Raw genomic sequence first — 23,349 nt, forward strand, 5'->3', positions numbered from 1 at the left:
TCTGAAGTCTCTTCCTCTTCTCCCCTCCCAGACAGCGCCTGTTCTCTCCCTCCCCCAGGAAGCCTTTGGGGGAATGGAGATGGTGAGGACTGCCAGAAAGTGGTCCCCTCTCCTGAGCTTTCTGGGGCTTCCTGCTCCAGCTACACCTCTTTGGCCACTTGGTGCCCAGAGTTTGTCCTCCTTGGGCCTCCATGGCTGCATGTCCATCTTCCCAGCCCTGCCTTGACTCTGTGGGGAGAGGCAGTCATTGGCTTCTTGGGCCTCTCCAACTCCTTTGACTTTATCACACCTTCCCTCACAGGGACCCCAAAGGGCCTGATGCAAAAGGGTGGGGAGCTGAACAGGGAAGTGGAGGAGGAATCAAGACGCTGAAAGGAGGGAAGAAGGAGTGGAAACGAGAAGGCCTGGCCACCTGCCCGCTCCCACCCTAACACCTCCCTGTCCCTCACCCCCAGGGCCAGATGGAGAGACCTCCCAGCCTCTGCCATCCCCTGGTGCTGGTTTCAGCAGGACAGCCCACACATAAGCCCTCTGAGATGGGCCGTCCCAACATCCGCACCCTGTGGTGTGGACGCCTTGAGCCCCACGGGCTCTGCCCTGGCCTGGGACACCTACTTGTGCTCGTCATCTCTGCCTCCCTTGGTCTTCTCTCTGCCTTTGCTGAGTAGGGAGAAGAAATGAGGAGACAAGGGGACGTGTGTGAGAGGTTGTGGAACAGAGACACTTGCAGACTTAGCCCCTGGCCCTGCTGACCCCCCGCTCCCAGGGATCCCTCATCCCACTGCCTCTCACTTCAGCATGTCTAAGCCTGCAGGACGGGGACCCAATAGGCCTGGGAGAGTGACGAGGGGTTATGGTCCGATTCTTGGGGGAGGCTCACAGGAGTGGGGCTGGATGGCTACTGGCTCAACCCCAAGCCCAGGAGAACCGAGAGCCCTGCTGAGAGAGTAGGTCTAAGGGTGTCAGTTAATCTCCTCCATACCCAGGCCAGGGTCTGCTGATTTCCAAATGTGGGTTACAGGTGCCTCAAGGAATACAAGGTTAGATGAGCTGGCCATTGTCCAGGCGTGGGCTACTGTCCTCCGCCCCACGTTCTTGCTTGATCCCCTCCAATGGAGTGGGGACTTTCCAGGCTCTCAGGGCCTCTGAGAAGCTAGGTGGGCCAGGGAGGTTCTGGGTGTGCCAAACTAACTGAGCTACTTCTCCAGGGCTTAGAGCAGGGTAAGATCGGTGCTCCTCTCCCTCTTCAGGGAGGCTTTCAGAAAACCCTTCTAGAATATTCTCTCAGTGTTTCCCGCTATTGTGGCAATGAGGATGAAGAAAATAAAGCAAATAACAATCAGCAATTTTTCTCTCTCCTCATGCTCTGTCCTGGCACAGACCTTGCCCAGGTAGACATGACTCCATGTTCCAACACCTCAGGACATAAAAGGCCTAGAAAGAAGACAGCCGAAGTCCCGCTTTGGTGAATTATCCTTTCTATTAGGCAAGCTGGCTGATTTGTAATTCTTTTCTAACAAGTTAACTTTAGTCAGGTCTCTGGCTGACGAAATTGGCTGAGACCACTGAACAGAGAACGGAGAAGGGGAGATTGTTTCAGCAGCCCTGCTCTGGCCCAGGGTCTGGCTGGTCCTGGGGCTGGTGAGGCATGGACCCCCATTGGGACCCATGGAGAGCTGTGTGGGGCTTGCTCCAATGGAGCAGGAACTCCAACGAGCTTTTGAGAATGGGGGCCAATTGAGAGATTTACTGGCCCCAGCCTCACATTAGGCTAAGCAAGGCTGTCTTCTTCTGAATCACTGGTCCAGGTTTTGAGGGAAGTTTGTTGGTTTGTTTATAATTTTTAAAGGACTCTGTGACTCTGACAAGTTTGAAAATCCTTGCAGTAGAGGAACCGGAAGGGGAAGTGTATCACCTGGCAGTGGGCAAGGGTGAGGCAGGAAGGTGGGATTTGGGTAGATGAAGGATAAAATGTGATTCCTTTCCCCTTTCCTTTTGGGTTTTGCTCTGAAATCGCAGGCGGGCCCAGTGGGGGCTTCTCAAGCACACAGCAAGCTAGGGCACAGCATATATCCGCACCCTGGGTACACAGCACACACTGCCTCTGCCCCCTTCTTACACACTCCAAGCTTCTGGACCAACAAAGGGGCCACACACGGGCCTAAACTCGGGGGGTAGAAATGGAGACGGGAAAAGGACTCTCTGTGAAAAAACAATACTCTCACGATCTTACTACAACCACTATTGTGACTACAACTAGTAATAATAACTGCAGGCTCCTGTGCTGAGAACCCTAACACGCCTTGACACCTTGCACCCATCCAGCTCATGAGGTGCGTATTACCCTATTTTCCAAACGAGAGAGCCAAGTCTCGCCTGCCCTCAGTCACTCAGCTGAAAGCAGTGGGGTGGGGATTTGATCTCGCAGCAGTCCTTGTTGCTAGGGGACCTGTCCGTGAAGGCCTGGATGGGCCTGACCTCCCTCCTGGAGTCCACATTGTGTTTTCAGTGTCCCAGTCTGGCAAGTTCTATACCTCAGGCAGTGCTCCCTCTGTCTCTCGGCCTTGGTTTCACTCCACCTCTTCCTCAAGCTCCCATCCCCATGACGCCATGTGCACCGTTAAACGCAGCCACTGGGCAGAGGATCAATATGGCGGCCCCTGGGGAACTCTAGGGTTTGCTGGGACCCAAATTCTTCATGGTGCCAGGCCTCACTTGGGCACTCAGCCCAGGGGAAGGGGTAGAGGACACCCCAACCTCAGGTGAAGTGGCTGGGTTTGGGAGGAGTCTACTGAGTACCGCTTTACCCCAAATCCCAGCATGGCCCTGACCCTGGCCCCTCTGGGCTGCTTGGGAGCTGCTGTACCTCTGGAGCTCACCCTGGTGAAGGGTGGAGGGGGCATGAAGGGGGCATGGGAAGTGGGGGTGAGGCTGCGTGTGCTGACCCTGTACACACACGTCTGTGCACATCCCAGGGCACACACCCCATGCACATGTCTGTCAGAGCCCCCGGCCATGCACACACGGTCCACTGCTCTCGGGCCCCAGGCAAAGGAGGGAGGTACCTGGCTTCCATGGGTTTTCACTGGAGTGGAAGAATGAGAAAAGTGTCCCCTACCAGTCCCCCAAGATGAGAGGAGCCCAGCAGGAACCCCTATATTCCCAGGGACACCAAGAAGGGGAGGTAGGCAGAGGGAGGAGGGACCATGGAAGGCAGGAGGGCCGGGCAGGTGCAGAGAATGAGAAGGAGAGTCTGAGAATACAGTCCCGAGTCTCTAGCTGCAAGATGAACTCTTTGTCCTTTCTAAAACGTGGCTCCTAGAGCCACGTGGGCAGCAGAGCCCAGAAACCAACCGTGTGTGCAGCTCCTCAGCCTCACGCTCACACAGAGGGAGAATGTATTTGTATATGCATGTGCGTGCGTGCAAACACATGAGCACTTGTGTATGTATATGCATGTGTGTGCTGAGTCTCCATTTGGAGACTGAGGCAGATGTATACTGCCTGACCCTTTGTATTGTCCAGCTACCAAGCACCTGTTTGTCTCCAGCCCTTAGAAGGGGCAACACTCGGCATCCCAGTTTCAGCCTGTGCCATCATCATCCCTTTGGCTCTCCCAACAACAGGGTAGGGGTTCTCATTGTTTTGAGCCCCATTTTACAGGTTAGGAGAGATGGTAAAGAGAGTATGTCACAGGCTGGCAAGAGGCAGAGCTGGAACTCAGACCTGGGTCTCCTGAGGCCAAATGCCATGCTCTTTCCACCCCACCTAGCCTGAAGTGTAAGGACAGCAGGCTCTAAGCTGGCCTGGGGGATGCCGCCCCACCCCATAGCTGCCTGAAGTCAAAGGTCCAGCTGCATTTGCCACGGGCGTGGATCCTTTGACCTTATTACTATTACTCCCAGCAGGCTCCCAGGGTCTCTTAAGCTTGTATCTGTGTGTGTGTGTGTGTGTATCTGTTGTTGTTGTGTTGTGTGTGTGTGTGTGGGGGGGAGTGGTTCAAGTGCAAAAATGGAAAACATATTTGTCCAATAAAAGTATCAACTTTAATTCCACTAATTTAGAATCTGTGCTTTTTTTTTGGGACTAGAGACTGAATAAATTTTACTGGGAAAAGAAAGGGTGGAAGGTGATCAGAGAGAGATGATTGCAGTGGGAGGGGAGCATCTCGTTCTCTCAAAACCCACCCCATTCCTAGATGTACCTTCGATTTACCTGCGTTTTACACACTATCCCCAGTGACTTAGGAACCTATAGACAATGTTTTGCTAGCCCAGATTCTGTCTCTCTCGGCTCAAAGAGTAATACAATTGTGTTTCCTTTTTTGTAAAACTAGTGTATTTGGAAAGCATAGGCTTGGACACAACTTCCTGTCATCTGTGTGGCAGGACACTTGCAGGTGTGAATCCTGGACACAGAAGGTGCCAGGATGTGTTCTCAACAGAAGGGAGGCTGGGTCCTGACTAGGATCTCTGACTTCACTCTGGCAGGAAGAGGCTGCCCTCACTTGGGCCAGGGCGCAGGCCAGGCTGCCGGGGGCTGGTCTGGCATTGCTGGGTCTTGGACCAGACAGATCAGGGCCTCCCTCTGTCTGCTCCTCCCTCTGAGGAAGAAAGAGGTTAGCCTCTTCCCCTCATGTTAGAGGTCAACCTCCTGGAACTTGCCTCCCTCGGGATCGGGGGAGGCCTGGACCCTCAGCCTGATCCCAGCCACCCTGCTACCCGCCCCTGCCCCCAGTGTGTCTGGAGTGGGGGGCCGGGTGGAGACTGCTGCAGAAACACCTTTCCACCTCTTGTATGTCTCTCCAGCAACTCAGTCCTACTCTGAACCCAGTCAGGCCTCTCTAGGGACCTAGAGAGGGACCAGGCATCCACCCTGTGACTTTGGGGGCAGAGGGTCCAGCCTATTACCTCCGGAAGCTCTTCTCTCCTGGTGGCCGGGAGTTGGGGCGGGAGCTGGGGAGCAGCCCATCTGTCTCCTGGCTGTCCTTCTCTTCCTCTTGAAGGGACTCATCCCCCAGGAAGTCGCCATCATCCCAGGAGCCCACTGTGCCGTCTGTAGTCTGATACCGGACCTCCATGCACAGGCTGGTCTGCAGGGAGAGAGGCAGGTGGTGAGCAGCTGGGCCAGCAGCAGCAACCCCAATCCCACATACTCCGCTGCTTTGTGATGATCGCGAAGTGCTTTCCCACCCTTAACTCATTGGAGGAAGGCAAGCTGGGTATTACCCTTCCCCACTCTCCCATTTTGCAGGTGAGAAAATAGAGGTTCAGAAAGAATATGCACAGACTCATTCAACTTAATGGGCTCCTGCTCTTGGCTCTATTCCTCCCTGGTGCCCAAGGAGGGGGGCCCGCCCTGGACAGCTGAGCTTGGACTAGGGTGGACTCTCTGAGTCTACTGCATACATAATCAAGACCATCATTCTGTGCCCCAGTGAGCAGGTCACCCCTCGTCCTCAGAACCAGGGCTGCCGGCAGGCATGAGGGGTAGCCTGCCTGAAATCTGCTGACCTCCCCTCACTCCTGATGCTTGCTGGAGACGTGATGATGTGAGCCAAGTGTGCCGTCCAGAAGAGGGGCCCAGGCCCTGGACACCCCCTACAGGTATAGGGTCGTCACTTCCTCCTGCTCATCTGACACCTACCCTCCTAGCCTGGAAAGGATGCGACTTGAGGGTGCCACGGGATTTTCTCTGGGGAAAAGTGGAGCCCCAAACCTGGGCCCAGGCTGTGCACTTAAGAATCCTGATTGGGCGTCTTGCTCTGGGTCCTTGGGCCACTTATCTCCTTTTAGTTCTCATTTCTCCCCAGTGCACAGGAAAAACTCATTCTAGTCACCTTCTCAACCCGCATGGGTGCTGGGAGGGCACCCAGTCACACTTGCCCTTCCTCCTCGGTCTGGGGGTGACTTGCTCCTGAGACCACACAGGCACCCTTCACTCAGTGGGTGAACCTCTGAATTGCCTAGCCTCAGATTTCCCAAGGGAAGGAAAAGGTACACACATTTTCCGAATCTTTACTGTGCTAAACATCATTCTAACATGCCTTAATGTAAGCTCGTTTGATCTTCTCAACACTTCAACCTACCCTACCTAAATTATCAGAGAGGTTAAGTTACTTGCTCAAAGTTACACAGCTAGGGAATGCTGGAGCTGGGAGTTGAGCCCAGCCCAGCTGACTCCAAGTTCCATGTCATTCCCACTGAACTAATGTGGCCCTTTTGCTGTGACCAAGTATGTCGTGGTGGGAAATGGTGGCCTGGAATTGGAAGCCCTGGGTCCCAGTGCTGGTTCTGCTATTGACCAGCTGTCTGACCTTGACCAAATCCATTCTCCATCCAGGACATCAGGGTTCCCATCCACAAAATGGGCAGCAGGTGGGCTAGAGAATCTGTAAGTCCTTTCCTCAACTGAATTCCTAAGCTTGATTCTAAAAGTACAGGGCATGGGCTAGCTGGCTGGTTCTTCATCCCTGTCCACCTCCCCAGATCTCTCTCATTGCACTTCCCACACTCTATTTTCTTCCTCCATGGATCTACGTTCTCTTCCAAGTCCTCTGTTCCCACAGGTGCATAGCCTTTTCTGCATCCACTTTCCCCTCACTGGAGTGACTGAGACCCCAGCCCCCAGACTTCAAGAAGCACCCCCCTGCCTGCACCCACCCATGGAGAGAATGATCTGGCTGGGGCCAAACTGAGAAGCCCCAAATGTCTCCTTGTTCTCAGCAAGGAAGTATCTTGAGACACCAAGGCACCATGGGAACTTCTGCCCTGCCCTTGACACTCCTCACAGAGGGCTCCTTCCATTCTGACTCCCTACGGCTGCCGTCCTGCCTTCTAAGATGGTTCTGCTGGCCACTATATAGGGCCCGGGGAGGAGAACTATGTGTGGTTGTGGGGACAGAACCCCAGAGAGCAGTTTCCAGGCTCTCGGCCTCACATAGACAGGTGCTGGCTCGGGTAGTAAATGGCCATCAACTGTGATTGAATGGCCATCAGCTGTGGCTAGTTGGCCGTCAGCTGTAACCAGTGAGCCATTGGCCACTAATATAACTGCTGTGGCTGTGCTAGAAGAGAGGAAGAATGGGGGCTAGCAAGAGGATGGTGGCTGGGCTGGCAAGCGTGGATGGTGGTTTGCGGACAGTGTGGCTCCTGCTTCCTGTGTCTCCAACCCAGCCGCCAGTGAGACTATAGTGGTATGACTCCCCTACCTATGGCTCCGTGGGTGTTCCTTTTTGCCCTCACCATGTCCTGTGTTCTTATGTGGGGAGCGGGAGCAGAGACCCCGCAGGCAGCCCCGCATGACAAATGGCTCAGCGAGCAGGGTCTCCCGCACGACAGTGGTGTAGTCATATTTTATACCCGGGTAAACTGAGGTCAGCAAACAACAGCTAACAATACTATTTTACATATTTATTTAGCACTTACTATGTACTTAACTGTTCTAAGCACTTCCTGTGTATTCTTTTAATCCTGTGAAGTAGATACCATAATTTTGCTCACTTTGCTGATGACATGTAACCTGCCCAAGTCACATAGCTAGTGAGTGGCCTAACTAAGGTTCGTACCCAGAAGCCATGTTTGTCACCACTGTGACAAACTGCCCGTGAGTGGGCATGAATGAGCTCAAGGGGACGAATGCATCGGAGCAGAGTCTGGGGTCTGGGCAACCTGATTGGTTTATCGCTTTCCTTTGTTAGAACACGTTTTAAGTGCCTGCTGACTGTGCATCATTGGTGCATGTGTGCTCATGTTGGAAGTGCTGGGATGGGATGGGACAAATGGAACAGAAAGTGAGATCTCTGCCCTTACAGAAGGCTGGTTTTAGAGAGGAGCCAGGACAGGTGTGCAGAGTGAAGACCATGGCCTGGAGTGGCCAGCAGGCTCAGCCTGGCCTTCGGACGACCAGAGAGACCTCTTTAGTGATCCCGAGCTGGGTCTGTATGGAAGGATGCCTCGGTGGAGAAGAGAGAGCATCCCCAGTTGCCCTTCTTGTGCACGCTCACTGCAGGAAGGACTGTGATGTCCGCTTTGGGACAGCAGACCTGCCATGCCCCAAGGGCTCTGGCCACAGCCACCAGCAGAGGAGCTCTGGCAGGGTCTGACCTGAGTCTCCTCCTCCTGCCTCACCTCTCCAACCATGAGGACCACTGCTCTGGCCACAGTATGTGTAGGGGGAGGGAGGTGAAGCAGCCCCCCAGGCGACCTCACAACGGGCGAGTTCAGGGACTCTCTGGGGCGCACCCACCTTGATGATGGCATTGTTGTCATCGATCAGTGTGTCGGTCACCTCCACGTGGTTCTCCTCCACCACCTTCTGCAGCACCATGCGGAAGGTCCCAATGAGCCTGTGAACAGCAGGGGACATGGTGGTTTCAGGTGAAGAGGCCAGAGTGAGCAGCTGACCTCCCAAGAGGCTGTGAGAGGCTGGGAAGGAGAGAAGGAGGACTTGCTAGGGTTCTGGGCTGGGGTTGGAGAAGGTGGCCCCAGAGCCAGGGTAGCATGTCCAAGAGGGTACATGACCCTAACAGCTGTGTGTGGTTGTCTGTGTGAGACGCATTTCCCTGGGTGAGCCGGAGGGCAGTGAGCACTGGGGTGGGGGGTCGGGAAGTTCACAGACTGCGAGACAGGGAATGATGGTGGAGCCTTTTGTTCCTCAGATGTGTGGAATTGAGGTTCAGCTGAGCCCCTGCAGAGAAGCTTCCTGATGTTCAGCACAGAGGCTGTTGGGAAGGACCAGAAGCTCCTGGACACACAAGCACACAAGCAGCTCCTCCCCCGTCCGCCTCCCTAACCATGACCAAGGTGTCTACCTCCACTGACAGCACTGGCTCATTCATCCACTCTGCTCAAAGGTGAGGACCTATCTGACCACACGATTCCCATATTCCCAGCTGCGTCACAGGGGAGAGGCAGTGCAGTGCCGTGAAGAAGTCTTGGAACCAGAGAGACTGTGATCTACCTCAGCTCTGACACTTACCAGCAAGTTACCTGCTTCCTGGGCAATTCACTTAGGCTCTCTCAGTCCCAGCTCTCTCCTTAGATGTGCTAAGAATCCCTACTTGACAGATTTGTTTACAGGACTAACTGAGACCCTCTGTGCCAAGTTCTTATTAGAATGCCTAGCACACAGTCAGCACCCTAAGCAGTCCAGTTGTTATTGAGGGCGTACCCTATATTGTAAGCCTCTCCAGGGCAGAGATTTTCCTATTTCCAACCTCTATTTGATAATTCCAGTACACAGAAGATCTCAGTATCTGCTGGCTGAATTAATGAACAACAGTGGGTACCCAAAAAATGCTGACTGAGTTGACTTGAACCCCATTCCACCCTATGGTTTGAAGGTTGTTGCTCTGGGAAAGAACAGGAACTCAGAGAGATGTTCTCACATGGTGATACATGTGGGTTAGATTAAAACATATACACCATTTCTGGCTGAAGGGACAAGAGCTGAGGGGGTATCCACAGTGTGTGAGAGCTGGAGAGGACTCGGGGTCCTCTGCTGCTGTCCTAGATTTATAGAGGAGGAAGATGAGGCTGAGAAAACAGGAAGGGACCCACAGCTCATTAATGGCAAGTCGGGGTGAGGTATCAGGTGAATTCTGACTTGAACAGACATGTTTGACCTCAGACCATCCAGAGGCCCATGAAGGATGAACACTGTTTTGTTTTGTTTTTTAAAAAGCCTCACATGTACGTAAGGGGAGGAAGTGGTGGGAGCAGCCACGTCAGATGAATATGCAATGTTGACCTCTGGAGCTCAGAGCCCCACCTGCCAGCTCGCCTCCCTCCCTGTGCGTATAACTGTTCATACCATTCCTCCAGCCTACTGCCTGACTAGGCTTCTAGACACTTCTTAGACTTACCCCCTCAGAAGCCTCCTTCCCCAGCTGCGTGCTGGCCTCTTTCCAGCTTGGGCAGTGCACAAAGAGACGTGCTGGCCTGGGGGTCGGGGGACCTGGAGCCACTGGCCCCAAGTCTCAATTTTGTCATCATAAAGCAAAGGGGGTGGGCTTGTAGCTTCCGTACGGTGTGGACATTCTAACAGTAGACTACAGTAGGCACGAAAGAATGCCAGAATCTTTTTGTAGCCTCCCCTCTTTTGGTTCTAAATCAGTGGTCCTCAAATATCAGCATGAACAGAATCGTCTGGAGGGCCTGTTAAAACACAAATGACTGGGACCCCACCCACCCTGGGCTGCACTGGCCAGTTTAGTGACTGGCTGGGAAAGGGGAAGGGCAGGCCTAACATGTACCTTTTGTGACTTCCATGGTGAACATATTCCCCCCACGGCCAATTTCAGTGCTGGGCACTCAGGCGCATCTCTCCCTAGATTCCTTAGGTGGCAGAGGAAGGCCCAAGGATCAACAGAGATGCTGCAATGTGACAAGACACTCCCAGGGGGCAGGATGGAGCCATTCCCCCCATACTCCCATCCCCTGCCACCCTGCAAGTGCTCAGAGAAGCCTCTGGCACCTTCCAGGCTTAAAGAAAGCCAGCGTCAGAGACCTTTAGACTTGAGAGGGGCATGAGAGGAGAGCCTGTCCAGCATTCCATTAAGAAGGAGTCCCTTAAACATCCTCCTGACACATGCTCTCAAGCCCCTGCCTAACGCCCTGTGATGGGGCTCTCACTTCCCCACTGCTACTCTTACTGTTCGTCTATTTTGACACTGCTTTAGTCACAAAATAAGCTGAGGTCTGCCTCTGGAAAATCCCCCACACCTCATGCCCTGGCCCATGTCCTGTCCCACACACAGACTAAATTCCATCTCTAACGGGAGGCAGTGTAGACAGTGGAAAGAACCTGGGCTCTGGAGTCAGACAGAGGTGGGTTCACCCAGCAGGGTCTAAGGGGGATTCTACCGTCTGGCAGCTGTGTGACTTTGGCTAGTTCTCTAGCCTCTCTGAGCCTTGCTTTTATCCCATCTTCCCAGAGGAGGTGCTACCACCCGACTCACTGCGTGGTGGTGAGAACAATCTCCAACACCCTGGCTCTCAGATGTCGGCCCCTCCTCCCCTCCTTAATGAGATGTCTGGAGGGCCCACACAGGGCTGGTCTCCTTTGCAGAATGGGCTCTGGGGGCAAATGCTCAGCCTTACAGAGCTGGGGCCCAAGTGAGGCCCAGAGGGTGGGGCTGGAACCCCAGGAGATTGCTTCACCAAAGGAATTGGCTTGTCTACCTCCACAGGGTGGCTTGGGGGCTTTTATATCTAACGGTTTCCCCCAACTTCCCAAACAAAAACAAAAATCATATTCTTTGAAATGGACAATTGCTATTACCTCAGTCTTATGTAAAATTGAAGAAATTTTTTTAATTATACAATTTTTATAAAATGTTGTTCTTCCTACATGTCTGTAACATACCATCTAAGCAAAAACGGTGCTTGTTAGGAAAACACAGCATCACAAGTGCCCTAATGCTGCTTCCAACAAGATGCTGCCCCACGGCCCCCCTCTATAGACAGGAAGGAAGCCCTGGCTCTGGGATGCGTGGTGACCCCCAGGCAACCCCTCCCAGCCCAGCTGCCCTTTGTCCAGCCTGGCTGCAAACTCACTGGCATCTGCCTATTGCCTTTGCTCCTCTGGGTGGGTCAGCATGGAGCAGCTGCCTGGGAAGGTGGGGTCCAGAGCAACTAAGGAAGGGTGGCTTCACATGCCCTTTGGACAGCTGGGTCCTTCCCTGGGAAGTGGAGGTGTGAGGCCCTTCGTTCTGGGGAAAGGAGCACTGGCCCTGGGGTGAGGAGGTCTGGGTTGAAGACCTGGCTCTGCCCTGAGTCTGCTGTGTGAGCCTGGGCAAGGGCCAATTCTGGGCCTAAATTTCCCCCCAGGTATTTAGCTGAAGGAGCTGAGACCTAATCTTCTGTCCTCTGACAACCTCCCTTATGCGGCCCATTCAGGTTACCCATTAAAAAAAGTGCACCCCCACAGAGCCTGTAGCCACCCAGGAGACTGGACTGGCCCCCAAGGAGGATTCCCAGTTGACGAGCCAGAAGGGAGGGGGCATCTGGCACAGACCAGCCACAGACGGACCACAGTAGAGCTGCAACCAGGCACCAGGAACTGTCAATAATTCATTGCTTTCCCCTGGGAGCTGGTGTCAAGTGCCAGAGACACTAAGCCTCCGCTGTTCTCCTGGCTCCTGAATTATTCAGGAGTTTCAGGAGACTGGCACCTGGGTCAGGTCATGCCCCCTCAAGGGTCCTGGACAGGCAGAACGGGACCCCCAAGAGCCTCTGGACCCAACACCTTGTCCTCACCAGAAGTCCTGTTCAAGGTGGGCTAAGCAGACCTAGGAGTCTCCTGGGCTCTGACTAGGACACTTTCTTCCTTCACATCACATTTCCTCCTCCTCCTAGAACCGCTGGGTAAAGGGCCAACTTCCAAGCAGCCCTCCACCTCTATGACTAGTCCCTTTCTCTGAGATGGGCAATGATGGCATTAGGCCTTATAGGTCCCATTTCTCACACCAGCCTCCTTTACCTCAGTTTCCAAAATGTATCAGTCATGTGACTGGGCTGTCCCCTTGGAGTGCCCTGAACTCTTCAGAGAAGAAGGGCCACTCTGAGTCCTGCTCCCAGATCCACCCTGTACAACCTCTGCCTCCTGACCCCACAGGGCATTTATTCATTCACTCATCATACAAAGTCATGGGGGCTTACTGGGTACCAGGCATCCTCCCAAGCAGTGGGTGTGGTTTTGCTGGATGGCAAGCCTCCTGCAAACCCCAGAGGCGCCCCCTCAGCTCAGCTACCCCATGAGAAGGAACCTGCAGACTGAGCTGGGCCATGGTGGGGACAGAGGGCTGTGGCCGCAACAGTTCCTCTGGCCTGATCCAGGCAAACAGCAGGTGGGCCTTTTCTGTGGCTCTGGGAAATGGAGGCCTGATTCTCAGCTGTGTAGTCCTGCGCCCCACCTGACTTCAAGCACTCAGCCCTTCCACTCTGATCCCCCAAGCCGGCCTGTGTGAGGGTGGGCTCTCTGCACGCCTCTGACGGCAGCCCTTTCCCCCATCCCAGCTCTGCAGCCAACAGTGCCTGGACATTCTTCAGGCTCCCGAGGAAACGGCAGGACCCTCTTCCACCAGGCCCATGCCTACCACCCCCTGTGGGGTTTCCTGCCTTCTCTTGGGTGGGGACAGGGAAGGTAGGGAGAAGAGGAGAATTAGAATAGGACCCCCACGTCTGTCTCCCTCTTGTTGGCATTTTAGAACAACCAATTGAAGCTTTACCTTTCAGCATATTTGCTGTTAGGGTAGTCAACTTCCCAAACGATTATCAAATACTTCCGATTTGTTCATAGCAGGAGTTTTGATGTCTTCCAAGGTTTCCAGCATTTCAGTGACTGGTCTTGCAGCTTTTACGTAAACGATCTACCAATCTCTTTCCACCCTTCACTTTCACCATCATTGCTCACATACCCTGGTTTCTGGGACTTTGAGGATTAGGAAGGGGAGGAAAAAGATATGCACCCTGGTCCTGCTCTACCAGTGTCTACACATGTGGCCCCAGTATCCTCTCTGAGACTCAGTTTCCCTATCTGTACAATGAGGGCTGCACTGGCTGAGCTCTGAGGCTCCTGGATGCTCTGCCATCTGTGTCTGGGTCCCTGCTGGGGTGCCCGGATGCCCCTTCTGGCCGTCAGCTTCCACTTCTGCTTTCTCCTCCTGTACACCTTGTTGTGCATGTATGTGGGCCTTTCTCCTGTTCCTGTTTCTCCTGTCATCATGTGTCACCCATTCTCCCACCTCAGGGAAGAAGGTCATGCTTCATGTTGGGGGCTCCTGGTGGGTGTCTCACCAACCTTTTTTGTGGGTGTCTCACCAACCTTTCTTGTGGGTGCCCAGAGGCAGCTGCCTGAATGGTGTGATGTCCTGAGAAGCCAAGGGAGAGGCCTCCCTGCCCTAAACATCTGCCAGCAGTTCTGAAATGCCCACATACCATACTTAGCTGAGATCTGCAGGTTCCCAATACAAAACTCAGAATCCTTGCAGCCCACTTGGTTCAGCCCTTCCTGGTCCAGAAAGCCCCTTAATGACATCGCGGTCCCTGTTTGCTAACCCTCTCCCCATCACAGCTCATTGCTTGGAGAGCTCTGACCATCTGTTATCTGTCTGCTGTCTTCTCACAGTGCAGCCGGTCCTGCATCTGGGCACACATCTCTCTTTCCTCTTCCACATGTCAGAAAACCTTCTTGGGACAGGCACGGTGCCTTAAACCCTCATCTTAGTTCCTCCAGTGACTAGCAGAGGGTCTGCCTGGTACAGAGTATTTGCTCAGTAAATGTTTGATGAGTCACTAAAAGGATGGATGGATGGATGGATGGATGGATGGATGGATGGATGGATGGATGGATGGATGGTGAACATGTCCTCTGTGATTTTCTCCTCCAGGCTCTCATCCCTTGTTCTAAAAGATTTAAAGTCCCTTTTCCCCTGGCAACCACAAGGTGGTGCCTACTGTTGTTTCCACCCAGCATGAGGACAATGGAACGAACCCTCACCTCTTCTGCTCTTATTGCTCTACTTCTATTAATATGACCTATGACTAGGTCAGCTTTTCTTTTGTTTGTAGTCCTCCCACTGCTGACTGAGCTCTCAGTGAATAATGCCCCCACACCTTTTTGGACATGTCCTCTAGCTTGTATTTATAAGAGCAATTGGTTTTTGAACCCAGCACAGGAATCGACATTTATTACAGTTAGCCACCATTCCAGACTATTCAAATCATTCTGAATTCTGCTTGTAGCCCAGAGAGAAAGGTGGGGACAACTTTTGTTGACCCTCTAGTAGTGACAGTGCTCATGTGATAGGTGTGTTTCACTGCAGAATGTAAGCTCCGTGAGGGAAGGTACCTCGCAATCCTCAGCACAGTAGGCCCTTAGTAAACATTTGGGGAATCAATTAATAAACAAAATCTATCTCATTGAATTCTCGCAGCTTCCCTTTGAGGTAAGCACTTATCCTTTTTACACGTGAGTATACGGAACTCAGAGAGGTTATGTAACCTGCCCAGGGTCACACAGTAGGTGATAGAGCTGGGATTTGAGATCAAGTTTGCCTGACTCTTAAACCATCGTATCAAACTTCCTCAGAGCACTCGTCTTCCACAAGTGTGACAAGTGTGCCCTCAAGGCTACAGACGGTTTATTGGAGGATATTATCAGCCATTAGTTAGGTTCTCTGATGAGCAACTGTGGCCCAGCATGTGTAAGGGGAAGACTTAAAGAAGGGGACAGAAACAGGTCTTTGAAGGTCAATCCAGAGCAGGCTATGGGTGCGGGTCCCCTTTTAAACCCAAAGGAGAGGGAAGCCCAAGGAGCAGGGCAGGCCCCCAGCCCCTTCGGCCCTGCCTCTCCTCCCCCAGCCCACACTTACTTGTTGCTGAACACTTTGCTGTAGTTGAAGATCTGAATCTCAAGTATCTCACTGTTGTCGATGCTGCTGGCCACCGGCCACCGGAAGGTCTGGAGAGAGAGGGACAGCTGTGGCCTTGGGTGGAAGTGACAGAAAAGGGTGTGGGGAGCGGGTGGGGGTCCCTGGTAAGGTGGCCCCTCATATCGGCCTAGTGCTCCACAGGGACAAATTTCACACCTGGAATCGCATTTAATTGTGACCAGCACCTCGGAGCATGGACGTTGTTTTGCATCTTCCAAAGATGGCACTGCGAGGGGGTTGGTGACATGCCCAAGGTCACAGGGTGAGTGGACCAAGACTTCTGACTCAGCCCAGTGTTCCTTCCATGCCTCACAGTGGCCTCCCAACTCCTGGGGTACACTCGTGAGTGGAGGTGTAACCAGGGGCAGCTCCAGGGCAATAGTAAGGGTTGTGGGCTGTGAGCTTGGTTTCTGTCGTGACTCCCATCCGAATCATCTGCCCTGTCCAAGCTCTGCCCAGATGAGAGCCCTGGGCTCTCCCTTTCAGGTCAAAGCACCTCTCATACTGGGAATACTAACTTTGGGGACAGATTTTAGCTGTTTGCTGGCATTAGAGTCAGGTCTTCAGAGGAGGGACATCCCATCTCCAACTCACTGTTTCTAGATTAATCCTCACCATGTCTGTGTTGGCCTCATTATTGAGTTAAGAATAATGATAAACAGGAAGTTGCACGGGATTTTTCCTGATGCCCTAGAGGTGGCAATGAGGGCCCAAAACAGAGGGCCCAAAGGTGCTACATACCCATCCTCTAAAGAGAGCTGCCCGCAGGCAGAGCCAGGCACCTCACTCTGGTCCTCCTCAAAGGCCTGCTGCCCCAACTTTCACCCCAGCCCTTCTCCTTCCTGGGATGAAATAGAAGATTGGGGAAGGGAAAGGTGGAAAGACTCACATCCTCGGTGGGGCACTCTCCTGGGAGAATAGCTCAGCAACGCTGAGGCACCCTCAGGAAGGGGAGCTTGGCAGGCCAGTTCCCAGTAACATCTGCCCAGGCAATGGACTGACTGATCTGCCCTGTAAGCCTCTCAGGAGACCCACAGAGCACCACAGGGCCAGGACAGCAGCCATGAAGGAGACTAGCATGCCACTTTTTGGTGCATCGAGTATGGAGTCTACATTCTGTGTGCCCGATGGATGTTGTAAAGAGTAGTCAGACTCAAGCTGGCCTGCTGACACTCTACCCAAGGCTGCCTGCCAGGAGAGGGGTCCTCAGCTTGGATGAGGCTGTGACGTTATACCCCCGGTGGCAGGAGCTGGGGTGGCACGGAGCCAGGTCTCCTAGGCTGGGCATCAATCTTGTGTGGCAGGCCACTCAGGTCTCCCACAGAGCCCACCCACACAGCGTCCTATGAGACAGCCAGCCTTTGCAGGTCTGCCATGCTGATGGCTTCCAGAGTTGGTTAGAGCTCGTCAGAGAAGCGGTCAGACCATAAGGAGGGGCCCATGTCCATGGCAGAGACCAAGAATCAGACCGTGTACCCCCACCCGCAGTGGAGGGGGAGGAAACATGGAGGGCCTGACCTTATCCCACTCCATGTCTTGAACCACAACCTGAGAAAAGGGAGAAGACCAGGTGTAAAGAAGACGCCAGACTGGAGTAGTCAACCTTTCTGAACTTGACGTTGAATAACTAAGAATGACCAGACAGCCCTGAGGTCTATTCAAATGGCCATTGAGAGATAGTATCAAGGGGAATTTTGACAGAGCAGGTGGATGATAGTGATTTTTAAATTTTGTTTCATTTTTTATACCCCACCAAATTCAGACTGTTCAATAGACTAGAAATAAATAATAATGATGGTAATCATAACGACAGCTGCCATTTGTAGGCAACTTTTCATTATGCAGGGGTCTGAATGCTTTAGACGTAATCATTCATTTAGTCTTTATTACAACCCAGCAGGCTGGTGTTGTGTTCTCTTTTATAGACAGAGAAACACAGGCTTGGAGAAGTAACCCGATTCAGAGAACTTGGCTGTTAGGGGCTGAGCAGGCCCTGGGCAGGCTTCTGAGAGCCCACCCTGCAACGCTGCCATTTCAAAGGTGTGCTTCCTTCTCCCAGACTGAGGAGTGGGGACTTGGGGGGCATAGGACCAGCCTGGAAGGTTACTCCCAGTGTGGGCAGGGTCTGTCTCACGAAAACGAGCTTAATGTCCTCTCTTCAGGATTGGCCAAGTCCCAGGGAGGCCCCTGACTCCCTGATGGTTCAGCTGGAGCAGGCAGGAGAGGGAGGAAGAAGCAGAGAAGGGAGAGGGCCCAGGGTGGGGAGGGAGAGGGTTCTGAGCAGGCCCTTGGACCCAGAAGGAAGAGGGCAGGATGAGGGAAGTCTGGGAGAGCGGAGCAGCCTGGCCCTGCCCACAGGCCTCATTAAGCAGCTTCTGTTCCTGCTGCCTGCACGCTTCCTGCTCAGGCAAGTATGCAGTTTTCTTAATGAAGTTGCTTTTATTGAGCTACAGGGAAATAAACCAGCTCAGGAAGGCCCAATGCATTGGTCGTGGTGCTGAAGGAAGCCACAAAGATTTCAGTTTCCTTGGGATAAAGGGGGCAGGGGTGTTTGATCCACCCGAGGGCCTGTGGGTGAAGTTTTGGCTTTGGAAGGAGAGAAAGATTAGGAGAAAAAGGAGATGACTGTGGAAATTGCACCATTAGCGGAAGGAGGTGTTGATTCAGTGAATACACAGGAACAGCGGAAGTCATTGGGAGGAAAAGGGACCCAGAGAAGGAAACTGCTTGGGACTGCTGTTTGCTCATCGCCAAGGGCTGACTTGCTGAGTGACTGGGGTGCAGTTTATTGGGTCACAAGGGTCCACAGGAGTAAAAAGCTGGTCATCGTGGGCCATTTTGCTGAGTAGAGGGGAGGGGAGTCAGGGAGGCGGGGGAGGGGCTTGCCTGGGGGCTCCCTGACTGGAGGAGATGAGACTCCAGAGGAAGCAGACCTGGTCATATGGTTTAGCAGCCCTTTCAGGAATTTTTCCAGGAAGGAGCCTTAGGAAGAGAGAACATGAGAAAGTAAATGCTAGAGCGGGGTTGGGGTCAGGGCTGTCACCGTGCACGCCACAAACTAAGGCCCTTCTCAGAGGCTTTTATGATGTCCTGCAAGTCCTGAGCGAGTCCCATAAGCTTCTTTCATCTCTGACTTCCTCTCCCTTTAAGTATTCTTCCCTTACCTCACTTTTCTGTCTCCCCATTTTCCCCCCCTTGTTTCTCCATGGTCTTTTCTCCTGTTTGCTCCTCTGCTATCTTCTCACCGTGTCCATTTTAGTCTTATATTAATTTCTTTCTCTCTCTCTCTCTCTCTCTGTTTTTCTGTCTGTCTATCTCTCTGCCTCTGTCTCTCTGTCTCTGTCTCAGTGGTTCTCAAGCCTGGCTGCACCTTAGAATCACTTATGGTAGCTTTAAAAACTCCCAGGGCCCAACCTGCATTTGAGACAGATTAAACCAGAGTCTCTGCACAGGATCCAGGTATGGTCAGCGCTCCCAGGTGACTCCCCCTGATGTGGCCACATTTGGGGACCACCGCCCATGCAAAGACCTTCTTGATGAAAGTAAAACATCAGCTTCCTCCTCCTCCCCCACCCCACTCCACGTAGCCCTCTCCCACTGGGGTCTGGAACAGTCAGGGCTTTGCAACCTAGAACCATTCTCCTAGCTCAAAGAGGACACAAGGCCTGGAGGCACTCTTTGCTACTCCCATTTGTCCTCTTTAGAAGCAAAGACATGGGCTTTGGTTTAGCTTGAATTTTCCTTAGCTGTTTCCTCTATTTTCCCCCCTCCTTTGTCTGAGGAGGGGGGTCCCAGGAGCCCTGGGAGTGTGGAGTTGTGACCCAGTTCGCTAGCTCTAGGGTTGTGTGTGACCTGGCTGGTGCTGGCCAGGGCGGCAAAGTTCCACATCCTATCAGCTCTGCAATCTAGGACTCCACAGAAAGGTTTCCCTGATGTAGGTTGGAGAATGACCTGGATTATCCTGGCCTTCATAGATGAGTCTGGAACCAACCCAAATCATCACGACAATATCCTTAAAGGGATAGTTCTCTAGCTTTTGTTTTGGTGGTGGAAGGGGAACATCTTAGGGTGTTTTGCAGAGCTTAAGGTGCAATAGAAAGACACCATCTTGGGAATTGAAAGACCCAAGATTCAAGTTGGGTTTATTCTTTTGTTCATTCTTTCACTCGGCAATATTCCCGGCGCCCTGTGCTGGATACCAAGCCATTGATGAACCAGATGGGTACATTCCTGGCCCCACAGAGTTCACAGCTCTGTGAAAGCAAAGTGAGGACATAAGATCAGGTCCCCTTGACCCCCCACCTCCCCACCCCAGGCTGGTGACCTCTGCCTCCTCTAGCTCAGAAAACCCATTGTCCACATTTGTCTGTTCTGGATCCATCTCCCCACTGGACGGAGGGAGGGCAGGATTGAGCCTTGTCCACTTTGCAAGTGGCCATAAGCTCTGGAATCAGATAGGCTTGGGTTCAAATCCTGATGTGACCACTTGTCACCTGGGATGATACCACCCCAGTGAGTTATAGTGAGTTACTGCACTGTGTAAAGCTCTCAGCCCAGCCTGCCACATACTAAGGGTTCCACAAATAGCAGCTGGACGTCTTACTATTCCTATAAGTACTACTGTCATTCTGGCCACTTCCGTGGAGTCCAGGCCACACGGGGCCTGGCTTAGAGCCAAACCAAACTGGTTTGAGGTGGGTCTGGTGTGGCCATTCCCATTCCCTCAGGACAGGGGCCTCTGCTGGCTGCTGGCCTGGCACAAAGCCCCCCGCCCCTCCAGAGTTGTAGGTTAAATGCAAGATCTCAGGTTCCAACCTCTGGGAAAGGAGACACCTTGTCCAGGCTCCGTTTCCACCCATTGTTGTCCGGAGCATTGCCTTTCTTCCACCGCCACCGCCTCCCCACTCAGGTTCCTCAGCCTGGCCTGCAGCAGCCCCTCTCATCCTTGTCTGAGTGGAGGAGGGAGAGACGTTGATTTTCTTGTCTGTTTTTTTTTTTTTTCCCCGTTTTATTTTTCAGCCATTAAACAGTCCTGCAAGGCAGGCAGAGCAAGGAGTATATCCCCATTTTAAAGAAGGGGACTCTGAGGCCTAGAAAGCTTGAGTGGCCAGCCCAAGGTCACAGGGTTTGTTAATACCTCAGCGAGAATGGTAGCCAGTTCTCATGACTCCAGCCCAGTGTTCTTTGTACCTCACTGAGCTGGTTCCCAAAGACCCTGGGCACAGTAAGGATGAGTAAAGAGACTCTCTGGGAAGCCAAGAGGCCTTTGGAGGTTTTGCAAGGGCAACTGAGGTTCCTTTTCCAAGCTTGCTCTGGACCACTGACAGGCTGGTTCCTTCAGGGGCCAGCCAGGGAAGTTTAAGACTTGTCCACCCCAGTCTGGAGACAGATATAAACATGGGTACACTTCCACGCTTTCTCTGGAAAGACCCTTGGGCACTCCCTGAGCAGGGGTTGGGAGGGTTGCCTCCCCTGCTTTGTGCGGTGTGTACTGCTGACCAGTGGCAGCCAGGCTACAGGCCACTTCTTAGCAGGAGAAATGAAGGCAGAGACATGGAAAGATCCCAAAAAGGTCCTGCAGAGCTACTGGGAGTCAGGCTCAGAAGCAGCTTTCTACTGTTGCATCCAGAGGGGGCTTAGAATCAAACCTAAGTGTGTAAATGTCTTTGCCATCTACAGCTCTGTCACCTTGGGAAGGATACGTACTCTCTGAGCCTGAGTGTCATCCCTGGGGGTGGCTGTGGATGAAAGAGGAAGCAGCTGTCATGATCTTCCAGTGGGGCTGCTGGGGCAGGGTGGGGGGTGATGGACAAGTCCTTGAAGTGTGGGAGGGCCTGAGCGCCCCAAGTCATTTAACATCCTTGCCCCCATTTCACTAAGTGCCTGTGGGTTCCCCAGTGTAACAACCAGAAAATTCCCTGTCCACCCGGGGGTGAGTAGAACTTTCCTCAGGTGAGAACCACTGCTCCCCATCTTGGTACCACTCTCTGACATGGCTGCGTACTTTTGCTCATAACTCCCTGGCTTCTGCCTCCTCCTCGGTCTCTCCACACTCCCCTGGAGGCTCCCCTGTGCCCAATTCCTGCACCGACCCTCCTGTGTTGTTGAGCATGCCTCTCCCTCTGGGTATCTCTAGCCTGGGGCCTGGCACACATTAGGTGCTCAGAATGTGGTCCCATGCTTGGGAGCAACAGGGACTGACTCTCCACCTGTCCTGGGCTGGGGGAAGCTGGGAGCAGGAAGGACATGGTGATTAACTTTGAATGTCATGTCTACCTGTAGCTCAGGTGTCCCAGGGGACAGTTAATGGAAAGGAGTGGCAATGTCCTTGGAAAGGGCATCGGGTTGCTCATTGGCTGTAAGCCTGGGTGGACATGTCCCCTGGGAGACTTGGTGAAAAGGATGGCGTCAGATGCTTTGCCTGGTTGACTGGGGCCAGAGGCCCAAGGAGGCAAGACTTTGAGAGACTGGGCTGGGCTGTCTACATGTTCACTCAACCAGCCCCTCCCTCTCAGGGCCTTAACTGAGGAAACAAGGAGAGGAAGGGAATGAGCAGATTCTGTGTTGGGGTAAGCCTGAGGCCAGGACAGCTAGTTTAGTATCCTGGAATGGATATCATCCAACAATCTCTCATTTTGTTCATCATTTTAGAAAGAGACTTCATACCCATCATCAGCCCCACTTGACAACAGTAGTAACTGAAGCTTAGAAACTGAGGCAGAAAGTCACACAGCCAGGAAGGGGAGAAGTCCAGAACAGAACTCTCCTTGGAGAGGGCACAGCCTGGGGGCTGTGCTGGTCAATGGTGACTCCCTAGCCCAGGCAAGAAGGTTGAGAACTTTCTCCTCTGTGTCTGTGGCCCTGGGCCTGTGGACACAACTGCACTGTGTGGGATGGGCCCAAAGTGAGGAGAGGACAGAGATTCTGGGTGGCCCATCAAGCTGGTGGCTGCTCAGCTAAATGCCATCCTCAAAGGGAATAATCTGCCATAACGTCCTTCTCAGACCGAACACAGCCAAATATCCTCGTCAAAAGTGAAGTCTAGGCAAGAAGGGGTAAGCTATTCTGGTTGTCACAGCAGAGCTGCTGCTTTGTGCCAAAATCATGACTTAAGACTGTTGGTTCTGCCCCAAAATCAACCCTGCAGAAACTATAGGAGCAGGAGGGAAATAAGGATTCCAGGAAGTAACAAACAAACAGAAAAGCAAATATGAGAAACCCAGGGAGACCAAAGGCTGTTTGAGCTGATGTGTGTGGGGAAGATAGAGGCTACCCAGCTTGAGCCAGGAGTGAATAGAAGCAGCATTGGGAGAATAGGTTGGAGAAAATCTTTGTACGTTCTGCTCTTACCTTTCCCTGGCATTACGTTGGGGCAATTGTTGCCTGCTCCTTAACTGATAAAATTGTGACAGCAGTGCTACTGGGAGGAGGATTGATGAAAAAGGTATTGATAGACCAACTGCTTATACCTTCTTAACCCATAAAGATCGTTTATTAAAAATCTAGAATGCCTTCTGTCAACCATGTTTCTCCTTAAAGACTCAGAGATGAGAGCCTTACTCTGTTTCTTTGGTGACTAGGGCCCTTCCTTGTGCTCAAGCCTGCCCTTCAACCCCTAGGGACTGACAAGCCGGTTTTTGATATTTCCCCAACACTTGTTAGCAGACAGAGTAGCTCATACCAGGGAAAGTTGAACAGGGAAAAGTAAAGAGACACTTGGAGAGGATCTCTTCCATAAAAGAAAGACAATACACTGAATAGTATATACCAACTGGGTGGGGCTGCAACATTAGAACAAATGGATCATAAATATATACATTAGCAATGAAACAAGGATAAGAAATAATTTTTTAAAAAGAACAAATTAGTGAATTTTGAAGATCAATTTGAAGAACTCCCTCAGAAGACAGCAG

At 52.6% G+C, this 23,349-nt stretch overlaps 1 protein-coding gene across 2 annotated transcripts in view; it reads right to left on the reverse strand.

Annotated features, from left to right (window-relative positions):
- The window catches only part of OTOF (otoferlin), an 88,880-nt gene that overhangs the window by 44,362 nt on the left and 21,169 nt on the right, over positions 1-23,349 (reverse strand). The window contains exons 3-6 of one of the 2 annotated variants that reach the window (XM_074331805.1): positions 15,377-15,465; positions 8,248-8,347; positions 4,911-5,092; positions 616-660 (exon numbers count right to left, since the gene is read on the reverse strand). In XM_074331805.1, the coding sequence (XP_074187906.1) occupies positions 616-660; positions 4,911-5,092; positions 8,248-8,347; positions 15,377-15,465 (416 nt within the window). The remainder of the gene's footprint in view (positions 1-615; positions 661-4,910; positions 5,093-8,247; positions 8,348-15,376; positions 15,466-23,349) is intronic. The other variant, XM_019735385.2, reaches the window with a different exon arrangement.

The sequence above is a fragment of the Rhinolophus sinicus genome, linkage group LG05, assembly GCF_036562045.2.
Source record: "Rhinolophus sinicus isolate RSC01 linkage group LG05, ASM3656204v1, whole genome shotgun sequence".
Classification (NCBI taxonomy): Eukaryota; Metazoa; Chordata; class Mammalia; order Chiroptera; family Rhinolophidae; genus Rhinolophus; species Rhinolophus sinicus.